The sequence below is a fragment of the Erythrolamprus reginae genome, chromosome 2, assembly GCF_031021105.1.
Source record: "Erythrolamprus reginae isolate rEryReg1 chromosome 2, rEryReg1.hap1, whole genome shotgun sequence".
Taxonomy (NCBI): Eukaryota; Metazoa; Chordata; class Lepidosauria; order Squamata; family Dipsadidae; genus Erythrolamprus; species Erythrolamprus reginae.
In genome coordinates, this window is record NC_091951.1 from 272,864,995 (window position 1) to 272,881,319 (window position 16,325).

The 16,325-nt window shown below is 37.6% G+C and overlaps 1 protein-coding gene across 2 annotated transcripts in view; it reads left to right on the top strand.

The window, feature by feature from the left end:
* MAMDC2 (MAM domain containing 2) overlaps positions 1–16,325 on the top strand; it is a 58,626-nt gene that overhangs the window by 12,250 nt on the left and 30,051 nt on the right. For both annotated transcript variants that reach the window (XR_011558312.1, XM_070742650.1), the window contains exons 3-4: positions 13,413–13,684; positions 16,056–16,140. Coding sequence is in view for 1 of the 2 variants with exons in the window: in XM_070742650.1 (XP_070598751.1) it covers positions 13,413–13,684; positions 16,056–16,140 (357 nt within the window). In the remaining variant the exon portion in view is untranslated. The remainder of the gene's footprint in view (positions 1–13,412; positions 13,685–16,055; positions 16,141–16,325) is intronic.

The following is a 16,325-nucleotide window of genomic DNA, read 5'->3' on the forward strand; positions in this document are numbered from 1 at the left end:
TACCAAACCTGATTGGCAACTTTTGGTATTCTTACATTGAATTGGGCAATAGAATTTGATCAGGAAGGCAATGTAATAATAAAAAACCCTGCTGTAGCTCAAATTGCCAAAATTCTGTTGATGTTATTTTATTCCCAGTAGTGTTGCACTTCTATTTATGGAGATGCATTAATCTACTTGACTATGTCATCCATCATTTTTTGAAAACCAGGCGAGCTAACTAAATTATAAAACAAATAATTTCTGCAATAATTTTGTGGGGAGATGGACCTATAGAGGAAGCAGGACTCTTCCTTAGTATTATGGATAGAAGAAAGTTTACTTTTGCCATTGATTGCACTGGGAGTAGTCTCTCGCCCATCAGTAATCACACAGATGGTTTTGATGAGTTTCGACTTTGTAAAGGTTGTGTCATAATCCAACCGTTAGGTTCAGCTTATTGTGTGAACTGAGAAACATGGCCACTTCAGTAAATTTAATTTAAAATAATCATGTGTTGTGTAAATGCAGACAGTAACTGTATTCACACAGCATGCTGGTTAGTCCATCCTCCTAGCAGATGAAGGTAGGAGGAAAACCAAACCCTTGAAAAGAATCTCTCGGCTCCTGGCCCTGATACAGTGTTGGCAATTCTGTAGGAAAAAGTTGTCAACCAGATGAATCAGACTAAATTGGCTGGTGCAAACCCTAAGCCGGGTTACTGTAATGGTAAATCAGACATGGCAGCTGCAAACAGAAATAAGATTAGAAAAAGGAAAACGTACAAATGCTGCATTTAAAGCTAGTGCAGTAAATGCTGATGAGACTATCAACTGGTAAAAAAACTAAGATCTAGTTCTAAAATATAAAACCTGGACAAATCTTACTCAGTTGTGGAGTTAATGTTTAAAAGAAGATTTTTTCTTTTTGTTTGGCAATTAACACAGAGATGCAAAGGGTGATTTTCTGTGCATTTTTAGGATATTTTTATTATAGAGATAATTGTGTCATAGTAACATTTTCTAATAGAATCAGAAATACAAAATGATTTCAGAAGAAAATGTTATGTATATTTTTCTTTGAGGCCGGTGCATGATAGGTTTGATAAAGCATGTTGAGTATGTTCTTGCCAGATGCATCTTCCATTGCCAGATGCTTAGGAACAAGAAAATATTTATGAATATAAAATATTCTTCTCCCAAGCTTCTCTCCAAGGTTTTATTTCAAGAGGCAAAGTTGGTAAAGATGATAAAATATATTTGCCTTGACTGAATCATCTGAAATCAAGTATTTTAACAATTACATCTATATTAATAAAAATGTAAATGTATCTTTGTTAGGTGGGGCTACTCTCGAAAAATACTTCACCGATGACTTTGAAATTTTGACACAGCATTCCATTTGAACCCAGCCCTTATGATATACCTATATTATATAGATATCACATCTGTGACAGGTAATAACTGGCCAAAACATAGGATTCTCTGGTGAAATATAGGAGGCGCGTTTAATTGGCTGGTGAAAAGACAAGTAGTTGCTTGCATGGAGACTGGTGACAAACATAGCAGGCACATTTTGATTGGCTGCTGATCAAGTGCCATGCTGATCAACCGCTACAGGCTGCTGATCAACTGCCACAGGAAAGTATCCTCAGAAAATAAAGGAACCAGGTTTGGCAGCAAACCATGGGGTTTGCTGCCCATGCTTGGGTGGAACCAAGAACCCTGCGAGGTAGGCCGATCTTATCGTATTTTGGCAGATGAGTCGGGCCAGTATGTTAAACTGGGGGGGGGGAGGCGACAAGGAGGGGGGAGACATATGTACAAATGTCAGCTTGGATTGAACCAAGAACCTTGCAGTGTAGGCTGGTCTTATTGTATTTTGGAAGATGGGTTGGGCCAGTCTCTTAAACCAGGGGGGCACAGGGAGGGAGAGAGATGTACAAATGTCACCCTGCTCTCTAATGTTTATCCCTTCAAACTTTATAATATAATTGATCAGGGGGTTGGACTAGAACACCTCCAAGGTCACTTCAAACTATGTTATTCTGAATAAATTGAACAGGGGTTTCAAAAATCTTTCCCACTTAACCAGACTGAGCCACAGCAACATGTGGCCGGGTACAGCTAGTTTTGAATATATTTGCATAATATAAAATATTTCTGTGTGTACTTTGAGAAAATAATTCCATTACATACACAATTTTTAATAACTACACAGCAATCCCAGCAATCCCTATTGTAGCTATTAACCAAGGTTTATGGTTTGTCAAATGAGTACTCACCCCAATAGAAGCTATTGGTTCGCCGGGTCCTGAGCTTCAATATAGTAAGGGACTGCCTCCAACTCTCCATCCACCCAACTATTCTCCCTCTCCTTCCTATGCCCTTTTGACTTTTTGCACTCTGAAGCATGGGGCTCTGGGACTGCTCACCACATCTGAGAAAGCTGACATCACATGATCTCACTGACTTAAGCAATCCCATTCCCAGTTGTGCTTGAAAGCTGGAAACTATCTTTTAAGATTTGATCAGTCCCATTTGTAAATAGATGGAGAGGTATGCCATATTATAGTTTGCCTCAGAAAGATGTTTCAGGTCTGGATCCTAAACATAAACAAGCGGTTCTACTTATATACCAGGTTAAATTAGGACTCAGAGGTTACAAACTATAATGGTAGGTTTATGTAATATTCTAAGCTTGTTTGTTTATTCATGTCAGAAGCATAACAATTTTAATAAGGCATACTTAAGGCTGCCATGAAGTCCTGAACACTGATACATATGTATTGTCTGCATGTCACCACAATTTCAAAGAGCAGTAACCACCGGATAGCCCCATTTGTTCAGAGTGTCTCTGGCTCTTATTGCGCAATGTGCTACTCTATCTGTAATATCAGCAATGCTCAGAATTTCTAGCTTGCGTGCCAGCAATAACATGCCCAGATTTCTATGCTTATTAGATACAGTACATAAACATTCACCTAATGAATTTATAAATATATCTGTGGAGTTCATAAATTCAGTTCTGTGTATGGTTACTTAGAAATAAATCAGATAGACTTTTACTGGGAATTACTCCTAAACACTTGTGCACAGATTTGCTGCTCTGCAATAGCGTGCAACTTTTGGTGATTCATAGATTGTTCTCATACAACTTCTTTTCTTTAGAAATTGTACATTTTGTTCCTTTGCTTTTTTTTCTGATCACAAGATGACACCATTGTCAATGCAATGAAATTCATTGTTTGTGTTACCCTACTATTTACAAAACTAGATTTATGTGTTCTGTGGTGTCTTCATTGCGACTCATTTCTGGGTAATTATAATGTCTCAGCTATGCTAAAAGCGCTCCGATGTAGAAGTAAAAACATATGCTATGAGAAAAAGTACATTTAAAAATGCAAAATTTGAACTTACAATAAATCTCATTATGTCCAAGGTAATTTTGAGCAAAACCACTACTGCATAATATGTGATTCAACGTAGTTGCAATGTTTTCTTAGAGCTCTTTTTCACTGCTGCATTTTAAGTGCTATTGACCTGTTCTTCAATTAGCAAAAATTTATGATGGTATAAATTGTGCTGCCCCGTTTACTGATTCATGTTCTGTTACTTTAATAACATGTTAACTTTATGTACCCATCGTACGCCAAATAAAAAAAGAGTGGTGGGATTCCCTGGCTTTATTACTCTTTCAACTTGCTGCTGGTGGAAAAATAACTATCAGTCACTATTCCAAACATAGATAGTGGGCTGGATGAGTTTAGGCAGGTAGTTAGAACAGCAGCATAGTTACTTCTGAGTTGCCTAATAAATTGCTAGAAAGGGGTGGAATGAAGTATTTATTTATTTATTTAGCATATGTCAAATACATGGACTTATATAATGTCCAGTCCACGCAGCCATTCAAGGACAGTGAGGTTTGCAGACATTGGGCTGGATTAAGCTCTCAATGGACATTTAATGGACAAGCCCTACATGACTTAGGACCAGATTACTCACGGGACTGTCTTCTGCCTCATATGTCCCAGCGGCCGGTCAGATCCCACAGAGTCGGCCTTCTCTGGGTCCCGTTGGCTAAGCAGTGTCGGCTGGTGAGACTGTGGGGAAGGGTCTTTTCTGTGGTGGCCCCGACCCTCTGGAATCAACTCCGCCCGGAGATTCGTACTGCCTCTGCCCTCCTAGCCTTTCGGAAGGCTTTAAAAACTCAGCTTTGCCAGCAGGCCTGGGACCATTGAGCGATAACACCTTGTTCTGGCCAGTAGTGTGTCAGTGGAGTGGATGAATGATGGGCGATTATTTTTAATATTGTGGGGTTTTACAATGTATTTTCTTTTTTATTTCTATATGTCACCCTGTGTCCACTAGAGAAGGGCGGCCTATAAATTTGATTAAATAAATAAAAAATAAATAAATTTGGACACAATGTTGTGGATATTTTGTTGATGAGTACCACCAGTCACACTGAGGGATAGAGACAATACCCCACTTAAACAATGAGCTCTGGCAGACATCATGTTGGGTATGGATCCTGTTCAGAGTTGACCAATGCTGGCAAGGAAGGTCAAAACCTAGCACCTTTTGTGTAGGGTCATCTATGTAACTGCCTGTATCTGGGCATTCAGAAGCCCATTTGGCTTTCCACTATGTGTTGAAGTCAAAGTTGTTAGACAGTTGTTGAGCAAGTGCCAGAGAGCGCTTCCTGGATTTAAGCCTGCCAATTGATAGAATGGGAGGTAGATCAGCATGTACAGGAAGAAATTGGTTTCTCATAATTTTGTTGTACTCCTTCACTAAGGCTTGGTCCCTTTGCAGGGCTGGTGGTGCAATGTGGCTCAAGATAGGGAGCCAGCAAGTAGGAGTAGATTTTATGCAACACTTATGATCCTCATTGTATCATTTACTCTAGCATCAATCTTGCTGGTATAGCAGCTATTAAGTCAAACAGAGGCGTAATATTCAGCTATGGAGTAGACTGATCCTTCTGCTGATGTTCTGAGGCTCCCCATCTGGATCCTCTTAGTTTCTGAAGTGAGTTGTTCCTGGTATTGACTTTAGTGGATATGTTCTCTAGGTGTTTCTTATAGGAGAAGATCCAATTCAAAGTTACTCTGAGGTATTTGGAGTGGGGATCATAAGGGAGTAGGTTGTTATTCAGGTAGGCCTTTGGGGTGGCATTGGTGAGTTTGCTGTTGAGATGAAAACAGGTAGTCACCGTTTTGCTGACACTAGGTATAAGTCTCCAGTCAGGAAAGAATTTATCCAGGGATTTTAGGTCCTCAGAGAGGAGGCAGCCCAATACCTCCTTGTTTTTATCTTGTCATTGTTGAGTCTTCTTAACTTGCTAACATAATGATCTGAAAGGATCTATCACTGAGCATGTTGTTTATTAGGCGATAGAGGATTTTATAGGGGATGATGTGACTCAGTTTGTAAAGCAGACCTTTCTTGCACATGGTGTGGTATGCTGCAGTAAGGTCAATGAACACAGCTGTGGTTTTTAAGCCTCGCTGGAAAGCAGCCTTGATATGTTCTATTAGACTCAGCACCTTATCAACACAACTGCGATTACGACGAAAGTCAGCTTGTTCTATGGGCAGAAATGTGTCTATTATGGGTCCAATTCCATTTATGATAAGTTTCTTCAAAATTTTGTAACAAGAATTCGGAAGGGCAATGCGGCGACAGCTTTCTAATCCGTCTTGTGGTTTGCCACGTTTCAGAAGTGATATTACTTTGGCCTTTTTGAATTCCAGTGAGAGGCCTCTGCTAGAAAGTATGTTTGAAAATAATTTGCTCAGCCAATTCCTTGTTAGTCTCCCAGAATGATTTAGAAATTCAGGGTAAATGCTATCAAACCCTGGTGCCAGACTTCAGATTGTTGATGGCTGTGTTCATTTTGTCCACAGATAAAGTGTGGGTGAATTCAGAGTGTGTTGGAGCCGACTATAATAAGATCACCTATTTTTGAAACAACTTTGTGTGTATTGTTGTTTGTGGAGGTTGACAGTAAAAAAAAGTTCTCTACATTCCTTCTGACATATATAGCTGTGCCATAACTGTGGTGGTACGTGGCCCCCCACTAGATCAAATCCTTGGATTTTTCCTCTGCTGTATTGCTGATCATCGTTTTCTATATATGTTTCTTGAAGGATGGCCCTATCTATATTCCTTTAAAATGAAAGTTTGGAAATGTATTGGCTCTTATATTTGCTGAGCCCTTCAACATTAATTTGGCATATTCTGACAATATCCCCAGTTGGTCTTGATCTTTGGTCCTGAAAAGGCCCATTTTGTTTATCCATTGCCATGTATTTAGAGAGCCAGGAGTTCTACAAAGATGTCCGCCTGCCAACTGTCATTAACTGCCAAATCTTGCTGGTTGTTTGGTTCACACTATTGAGCAATCCAGGGTGCATCACGAGGAGGCAAACTTGCATCACATCTCGGTATGGGGTATAAAAAAAGGAGGGAACACTCATCATCATCATCATCATCATCATCATCATAATTTGTTAGATTTGTATGCCGCCCCTCTCCAAAGACTCAGGGCGGCATATAAATACTCATGGTATTCCCTGCAATCTTTTCTGTGTGCTATGACCTGTCAATTGGGCTAACCTGTGTCTAGTGCTCTTTTAAAAAGATGTGAAACCTATGACCAAGGATAAGTGAACTGACAGATTGTTAAGGGCAGAGGAAGTGTGTGGCATGAATATTTCGGTAGTTCCTCTGACTGGCTTGTGTTCTTCCTGTACCCTCTGGTACATCAGTTGGACAATGTATGAAGATGCATCCAAGAATATTTTAATAAATTATTAAATCTGTGTTTCAAAAAAGGGTGCAACCTTGTGTTTAAATCAGGGGTCCCCAATCCCCAGTCCATGGACTGGTACCAGGCTGCGGCATGCCAGAAACTGCGCCATGCAAACAAGCGAAGCCTCATCTACAGTATACAGGTAGTATTCCAAATCATGCCTTCTCTTATCCACGGAAAAGCCACTTTCTGTGGAATTGGTGCCTGAAAGGAAAGACCTGGCAAGCATGTGGGAAAGGACTGTTAGGACAGCGTGCAGACAGATGTCTCTGCAAAAGATGACTGTCCCAGCCTTGTAAAGGAATTACTGTATCTGTAAAGAGTAAGGAATATGACCTTGATGAAGATATGCAAGATCTGTTACAAGGGTGAAAAACATTTTAAATCCCTCCACAGACACAGCAATTGTAAGCAGTCAGATAGATATCTTGTTCATTCATTGAAGTATAAGGAGTATAGGATTAATTAGACTTGCAAGAATCTTTTATTTCAGCCCAGTCTCAATAAAAGGGATTGTTTTAGCTGTTCTGTGGAGTTAATTATTTGGCGGGTCCATATACTTGGACTGGTCTGAGTCTGGAAATGAAATTTGGTGTTTCTTGCAAAACAAGAACCCACCTCTGCTGCCAGGCATGGGGGAATTGAGATACTCTTTCCCCCTAGGCCTTTACAATTTTATGCATGGTATGTCTGTCTGTATGTTTGGTTTTTATATTAATGGGTTTTTATTAGTTTTTAGTATTGGATTATTATTGTACGTTGTCTTATTGCTGTTAGCCGCCCCGAGTCTCTGGAGAGGGGCGGCATACAAATCCAATAAATAAATAGATAGACAGACAGACAGACAGACAGACAGACAGACAGACAGACAGACAGACAGACAGACAGACAGGCATCATTGTGGTATCAAATACGGTAAGTAGTTAGCATCCTCCATTTAAACCAAGACTTAGTAAGTACCGGTAAGTAGTTCAAAGGCAACAGGGAGATTCTGCTTTAATGTGCACAAAGACAAGGGCCAAGGTTAAATAGCCAAACTGCTTGTTCATTGCAGTAAAGATGCCTACTTCTAAATCCAAAAGAATTCTGTTTTCTTATGAGTGGAGCAGGTATTCACTGGAAATTTTGTGTTACAAGTACTGTACAGGCAAACCAGCACAATCATTTGACTTGAAATACTCGAGATGTAGTTGAGGGATGAAAGTTTTTTGTTTTTTGATAGATTTACGTCCTTTCTCCTCCCCCCACCCCATAACTACCATTCTTTGTGAGGTGGGTTGGGGGGAGAGTGACTGGCCCAAGTCTTCCAATGAGCATCTGTGCATTAAAACCTGGGCATTTTTAATGCCAGCAAAACATTGTAGCAACTGTACCATGTTGGTTTTCCTGGCATGTTCATATCATGGTTGGAACAAATGAACAAAACTCCTTAGAAAGCAGTGTTAGGAAGGAAAGATCTCAGACATTTTATAAATCTGTCTGAAAATGGGAACATTAGACATTCTGCCACCCACATACCAACATATGCAAAATGATGAATAAGCAGTTAGAATAATAAAAGCTTTGAAAACAGACCAATTTTATATAATTTTCACCATAGAGTATAGTTACTCTTCTCATCATGGCCATATAAGACAAATGTAATAAAAGGTCCTTTTTAAAATAGAATTTACTATCATAACAATTCTGACTTAACACTTGATATAAAGTAAATGTTAACTCTATCAAGTGACAATCTGCAACTTTTATTTTCTTCAAACGCTCTCATGTTTCTACATAGGAAACATACACATTTCTTAAGAGAGATTATGTACCTGCATAATGAATTCAAACTTTCCCATTAATATAATGATGATGGAAAAACAGCTATTATTTGTAACCCCCTTATTTTACAATGCCATTCATCAACTGACTTAACTGAATTTAAATAATTGAGTCTAAGCTGGTTTACATAAAACAATCGTGATTTAAATGGAAAATTCATCTAGTCATATTTTTTATATGATTATAAAAATATTTAAACTTTTATTGTAAGCTCACTTCTTTAAATAAGCAAGTGCTTTAGAAAGTTGATTTTATCCATTCCATCTGCAGCTAAAAATAAGTTAAATTGTTCTGATGTGAAATTGAGTATGAAAAATCATGGCAGAGTCAGTAAACATATCCCAGAGTACAAGGGGAGGTTTTGAAACTCTATTGTTATGAAATCACTAAAAACTTCCAGAATTAGGACTCAGTGGAAATCCTTTTATATTAAGTAAGAACCATGTAATGATATAAACTATTTAGTATTGATGAATATATTATATAGTAGGTTTGGAGATTATGGAGATTTCTGAAGTTTCAGCATTTTGCCGAACATTATTCAGATTACTTTATGGCACTTTCTTGGACACAATACTTCTCTGACTATATGAAAATGAGTGGGATCTTGCCTAATAAAATAATATTGCATAATTGAGCAACATGGGAAAAAAATAGCCAAAGTGATTAGTTAAATGATAGGAGTGTCAAACTGGCGGCCTGCAGCCTGGATGGGACATGTGCACGCCATGCTCACTCCAGCTCTATGAAGGCAAAAAACATCACGATATGTCACATGACATCAATGTGACACAGTGAGTTTGACACCTGTGAGTTAGATGCATAGGCTGAAGAAAAGATACCGATGCTTCCATTTTAGTTTGGTAAAAAGACAAGATTTATTATGCAGGTGGAGCAATTGGACAAAGAGATTTGCTGTTTTGGCTAAGTACTGCAGTCCAGCACCATTCAAGGAAGTTGAATGGTGGGGATTCAAAACAGACGAATACTACATAAAGTTAAATGGTAAAACGTCTTACCACAAAATATAATTATGGCCACCAACTTGCTATGTTAAAAATATTGGGATAGTTTTTAGTTATAAAATTCTTCCTGTAGCAGAAGTAAATGCCAGTTAATGAAGAACTTGAGTAGGCAGGATGATTTACTCACTTATCCTGTCTGTGAGCATCCTGTCTGTGGCCACTGTGGGGAAAAAACTGCTGAAGTAAACGAGTTTTCTGCTTAGCCTTTCACAGTTCTTCTTGTACTGTCATGTTTTATTTTGACTATTCATCATTTCTAGGAACCTGCTTAATAAAATTATAGTTAGACCACAAGGTACTGTAGTTTGTAGCTTCTGAAATAATCACAATTAATGGTATCTAAATATCTAATTTTTACTAATAGATTAAATATAAATGCAGCCTTCTGTAGTTGAGAGAACAGCTGGAATTTTGACAGTATGTGGTGAGTGAATTTCTAAAAAGAGAATGATTGGAGCCTTGCCTCTTCACAAGATGGCTGCCATAGTGTCCTGTCAAACAATAAAACCCATTTACCATCCTTAATGGACCTCTGTGGTCCCCAAAAGCATTGCTGCAAAGATAAAAAGAGTTTCTTCTCATTTTCTTCCAAGCCATTAATTTTTTTGTTTATTTAAATTTCACCTTTACTATTTTTACAAATAAATCAAAGCAGTAAATACTGTATATCCATTGCATGGTCTTCTATTTTCCCTACAATAACCCTGTGAGGTGGGTTGGACTGACAGAAAGTGACTGGTCCAAAGTCACCCAGCTGGCTTTTATGGGTAAGGTGGGACTTGAATTCATGGTTTCCCACTTTCTTGCCTGGTTCCTTAACAACTAAATACTACTGTGTTTGAAGAGTACAGAACTCTAGGACCTGGGTCTTCGTGGCATCGAGCTTGATCTCCCTCCAATTTGATGCCTTCCTGTGTCTACTTAATCAGATTGGTAATAAACATTAGCAAACATTCTCTCTATATAGAGAACTTTGTTAAATGTATGGTTGAAGTCTTAATATAATCTAATAAAGAAGTTTTTAAAAATGAGATATGATTAATCTGTCAAATTGTTTTTGACAAAACAATCCTGAGTTTGTGAAAATTAGTGATCCCCCCCCCAAACTTGGTATCTGTAATTTGCATTTTTTCAATATTGTGTCAAACTGCCTAGAATTTAATTTGTTCCTTTTTGAAGAAGAAATGTGTTTTTCTCTACATTTATTTGTTCAATGTATAAGTCATCTCAAATAACTTCAGAAAGTGTTAAAACAATAACCTGCATGCATGTTTTATGTGAAAGAGAAAGTGCACTCTCTTTGAGTTCCATGGTTTTACATTCAGGACAGTGATGGCGAACCTTTTTTTCCTCGGGTGCCAAAAGAACCTGCGTGAGTGCCCACACCCATAATTCAATGCTTTGGGAGGGCAAAAACAGCTTCCCCCACCCCTTGGAGACCCTCTGGAGGCTGGAAACAGCCTGTTTCCCAACTTTCCCAACACAAGTAGGCTTGTGTTTCACCCTTCCCAGGCTCCAAAGCCTTTTCTGAAGCCGGGAGAAGATAAAAAAACCCTCCCCCATCCCCTGGGAGGCTCTCTGGAAGCCAAAAATGCCCTCCCAGAGCTTCTGTGCGAGCCAAAAATCAGCTGGCTGGCACACACATGCATGTTGGAGCTTAGCTAGGGCAATAGCTCGCATGCCTGCAGATATGGCTCCGCTTGCCACCTGTGGCACCCGTCCCATAGGTTCACCATCACTGGTATAGGACATAGTACAAATTATCTGGTCCTTAACAGTTCTTAAAAGAAAATAAATATAATCTCAAATAAACAAGAACAAAATAAATGTAATCATTTATTTTACAATAATATAGCCAAAATGAAGAATCTCTCCCCCCCACCCTTCCCTTCCTGCCTTTGTGTAGCCCACAGTGGCATGACAATTTTAAAGGATACATATACAGAGAACAATCAAATGTTCCCTTTTGGAGAGTAAGAAATTATAAGCCAAAGAAATGAATGCATAAATAATAAAAAGAAATAGAAATACACTTTATCCAACCATACCATAACCAGCCGCTCTGAGTCCTCGGAGAGGGGTGGCATACAAATCTAATAAATTATTATTATTATTATTATTATTATTAATTATACATTATAATTCTATATATCTTTCTGCACTTGCAAACAGACTTCCATGAAATACAGTGATACCTCATCTTACAAACGCCTCATCATACAAACTTTTCGAGATACAAACCCGGGGTTTAAGATTTTTTTGCCTCTTCTTACAAACTATTTTCACCTTACAAACCCACCGCCGCTGCTGGGATGCCCTGCCTCCGGACTCCCATTGCCAGCGAAGCACCCGTTTTTGCGCTGCTGGGATTCCCCTGAGGCTCTCCTCCATGGGAAACCCCACCTCCGGATTTCCGTTGCCAGCGAAGCACTTGTTTTTGCGATGCTGGGATTCCCCTGCTGGGATTCCCCTGCAGCATCGCAAAAACACAGAAGTCCGGAGGTGGGGTTTCCTATGGAGGGGAACCTCAGGAAAATCCCAGTAGCGCAAAAACGGGCGCTTCGGCTGGCAAAAGGGGTGAATTTTGGGCTTGCACGTATTAATCGCTTTTCCATTGATTCCTATGGGAAACATTGTTTCATCTTACAAACTTTTCTCCTTAAGAACCTCGTCCCGGAACCAATTAAGTTTGTAAGACAAGGTATCACTGTATATTGATACACTGCTTCATATATTGGCGTTATGCTTTAACTGTCTTAACTATCTTTGTTTTAAGGTCTCAATAATTCCATCCAACTGCAGCTGTCTCAGGCTTCCTGTCAGCCTATGCATCTTTTTTTCATATTTGCAAATACAGACATACAAGCAGGTTCACACCCGCAACCAACACACCTCTAATGTACAAGCACATCTCAAAATACTAATATGAAGTAAAGTTATGTGCACACATTTCTATGATCTGCCTACATTTTGTAGAAACAAAAAATTGCTGGGATATTATAGGTAATTATATCGTGCTGAGTAATGCTATTTGAGAGGCAAGTATGCATTTATGCATCTTTTGTGTTGTTATTTTCATCTTTTGTTTATTGGGTGCTGCTTTGGAAAGGTTTGTTCTGAAAACCAAGAATTTTCCATTATAATTAAACCATGGCAGTCATGAGCTATTTCATGTCCTCTATACACTGATATATAATAAATTATAAAAAAGAAAATAATATTGTCAAAATCCAATTTACACTCCAGAATTTTTAAAAACCTTACAAGTTCAGCATTATGCAAATAGATCCTTAGTACCTAGTCCTGTGAAATGGACCTGAATATTACCTACATATTCAAAAGCTGTAAAATAATTTACTTTAAAGTTGAAAAACTTTAAGTGTATAATGCATGATAAATGTATAAGTTGTTTTAATCCTACAGGTTGTTTATGAAAAACATGTATTACAAAATATTATTGTTGTTTCTTTAAATTTTACTTAATTATTTTAAATCATAATAAATTAAAAAGCTCATAAATCTATTTAGTTTTACAGAGAAGGGAGGGTATTGCAAATTATATTTCAGTCGTTCATCCTTCTGCAATATGGTAATTTCCAGATATTTTTGATGTCCACCCATCCTTCATCTGAACCAAAAGCAAGAGAGGCAATTTCCCTTCAGTTCAATTACTGGCCATGTTTGGTGAGGTTGATTGCACTTAAGAGTGCTAAGCATCAGTAAAGCATGTTTTCTTATTCAAATCCAATCATTGTACATTTTCAGGTCATTACATTTCTGTGGATACCTCACGAGGAGCAAGTGGTGACACAGCTGTATTGCTCAGCCCCGAACTATACACAGGAGAGTGGAGTTGTATTCGACTTATATATCAGATTGCATCAGCGTCAGAATTGCCACTAGGTTCTATTACCCTAAACCTATATATAAGAGCGGAAGGTGAAAGCTTTGATCATTTGCTTTGGACAACCACAGAACATTCAGAGAGCTGGCTCATAGCCAGTGTAGATGTAAAAAATAGGACAGACAGATTCAAGGTAAGCATCTGAAACAAGTCCTTGCATTCGTTCCCAGTTATTACAGACTACATACATATACAACTTTAGTTGAATTGAAAGAACTGTAGAACTTTTCATATATCCTTATCTCTTTTCTTATGAAATATATATATTTGGAACCGTTTTTACTATTTGCGAAAGGAAACAGAACATCCACACATCTACTTTGATAACATATCAGATGTTCTGATTATGTGTAAACTAGAGGGGAACCTTCTGTCCTTATGGATTGATTGTACCACAGAACATTTCAGAAAAGATAATTGCTCTACATTTTAGACTTTTCTTAGCAAAACCAGAAAATTGTAGCAGTCTTTAAAGAAAAAATAATGGAAATAGTACAACGTTTGTTTTCACTTTGATCTTTCTAAATGTAAACAGACATGTATATGAATCTATCACCTTTTTTGAAAACAGCAATGTTATTAAAAGTTGGGAGGGAAGTAATGAAAAGATTAAGAAAAGGGAAAAGCAAATATAGCAAATATGTTTGGTTTACATCAAATCCTGAGACTATACATTATATTTTAAACTTTTCTGTCCTTGCAAATCATCTTTGCTTTCCCTGCATCTATGTAACACTTCATATATTAAAATATTTAAACTTTTCATCTTTATTTTTTAAAAAATATTTCATTACTTTCATCCACTCATTGCATTCTTAGTTTTCATAGGAGAGCCAGTCTGGTGTGATTAAGAGAGGCTAGAAACTTGGAGCCTGTGTTTTAGTCTCACCTTAGGTATGGAAGCTGACTCATGACTTTGGGCTAATCACTTTCTGATGCCAATGGCATCAGCCTCTGGCAAGAAACTGGTCATTTCCTATTGACAACCAATGGATAAATGATCAGTTGATTGGGGGCAGGGAGAGGGGGAGCCGATCCTGCAGGTGCAGGAAAATGAAAAAGAATCTATATTAATTCTCTATTTATGACCAAATCTTGTCAACAAACTTATTTTGTATTGGGTATTCAGTTTTATACTTAGTCCACATTCATTCAACAACAATATAGTCATGATTCTCTTTTCTATCATTGCATGTATTTCATAACCCATTCCAATGCATCATTTATTGTTTCTGTCACACTCTTATTTTCATATGATAAGGTAGGCATAACCACTTTTTCTCTGAACATACATTTAGAGACATTTTCTGAACATATTGTTCAGACTCTTAACATATACTTAGAGACATTTTCTCCTAACATAGACATTAAGAACTGCTCTGAAAGACTGATGTTCAAGAGATTATTGTAAGAAGGGTAAGAGAAATGTAACCCAAATCCAGTGATTCATGGCACAGTTACACTGGTCTACGAATTTGGGGAAATTATAGACCTCCGAGATAAAATATATTGATTTTACATATTTTGATTAGATGAATTAAAAAACAGGTGATAAAGGTGCTAGTTGGCTAAAGATTTCAAGATATTTCGCAATCAAGATTTATACACAGGCAAGTATATTTGCATACAAGGGAGGGAGGTGTCTAATGATCATGATGACTTGCAACTTCTTGGCAAAGTATGGTAGAAGAATGAAAATGGTACCACATGGAAGTGTATAAATTTATCTTCACTTTGAAAACAGCAAGGCAGATGACTGTGAAAAACAGTTGGAAAATTTGTCTAGGTCCTATAAAGCGTTTGGTTCAAACATGTCATTGAAAATTCACTTCTTACACTCACATTTAGACTATTTCCCTTTGAAATAGTCCCATTGTAGGGCAGTGAGTGATCACTGTGGGGAGAGATTTCACCAGGATATCGCAGGCATGGAGAAAAGTTACCAAGGGAAATGGACTCCATCCCTGCTTGGTGATTACTGCGGGAATCTCCCCAGGAATAATCATTCTGCAGTTTACAAGGGACAGGCCAAAAAACACAATTTAGAATAAAGATGGAACCTTGTTGTTTAATCTGATATTGGGGCCTGTCAGTTTTTTATGTAAAAAGCATGAAAATGTTACATGAAAAACCAAAAACTGAATAGAAAGTTATGTTATTGGTATCAGTAAAAAGATAAATTTATAGTGATTGGTGTGACACCATTCTCATTGCTATATAATTATGGAGTTATATAGTTATGGAGTATAATCATATATGCCTCTTGTAATTTTGAATTATTTTGATGCAATTTTGACCTGAAGTTGTATTTTGGAACCTGGAGTCAATTAATATTCAGGATTTAATTTTCCTTTGTTAGTGACCCAATTCTGGTAAAATTAAGCTACTTTCATTTTCCAGAGTTTTTCCTTATAGACCAGTGTTACCTAAACTATTTATTTTCTAAAATCAGTTTATTAAAACACAGTGATTACTTTCATTCTACCTTTGTGCTTATTTTACAGATTGTACTGGAAGGTGTACTGGGAACAGAAACTTTTGCCAGCATAGCAATTTTTGAAATCAAAATTTCTACTGGCTACTGCATAGGTAAGTAGCTATTTTAATAATTGCGTATAAATAGCATGACAGTGTAATATTTAATTGGGAATCTCTTGTCATAAGAGTATCAAGAGAAATTCAATGCTATATTGAAATACTATATTTTATTAATCCTAACCTGACAAGTGGTGTATTTGTAATAATTATAATAGACTAATTATAATATTCTGCCC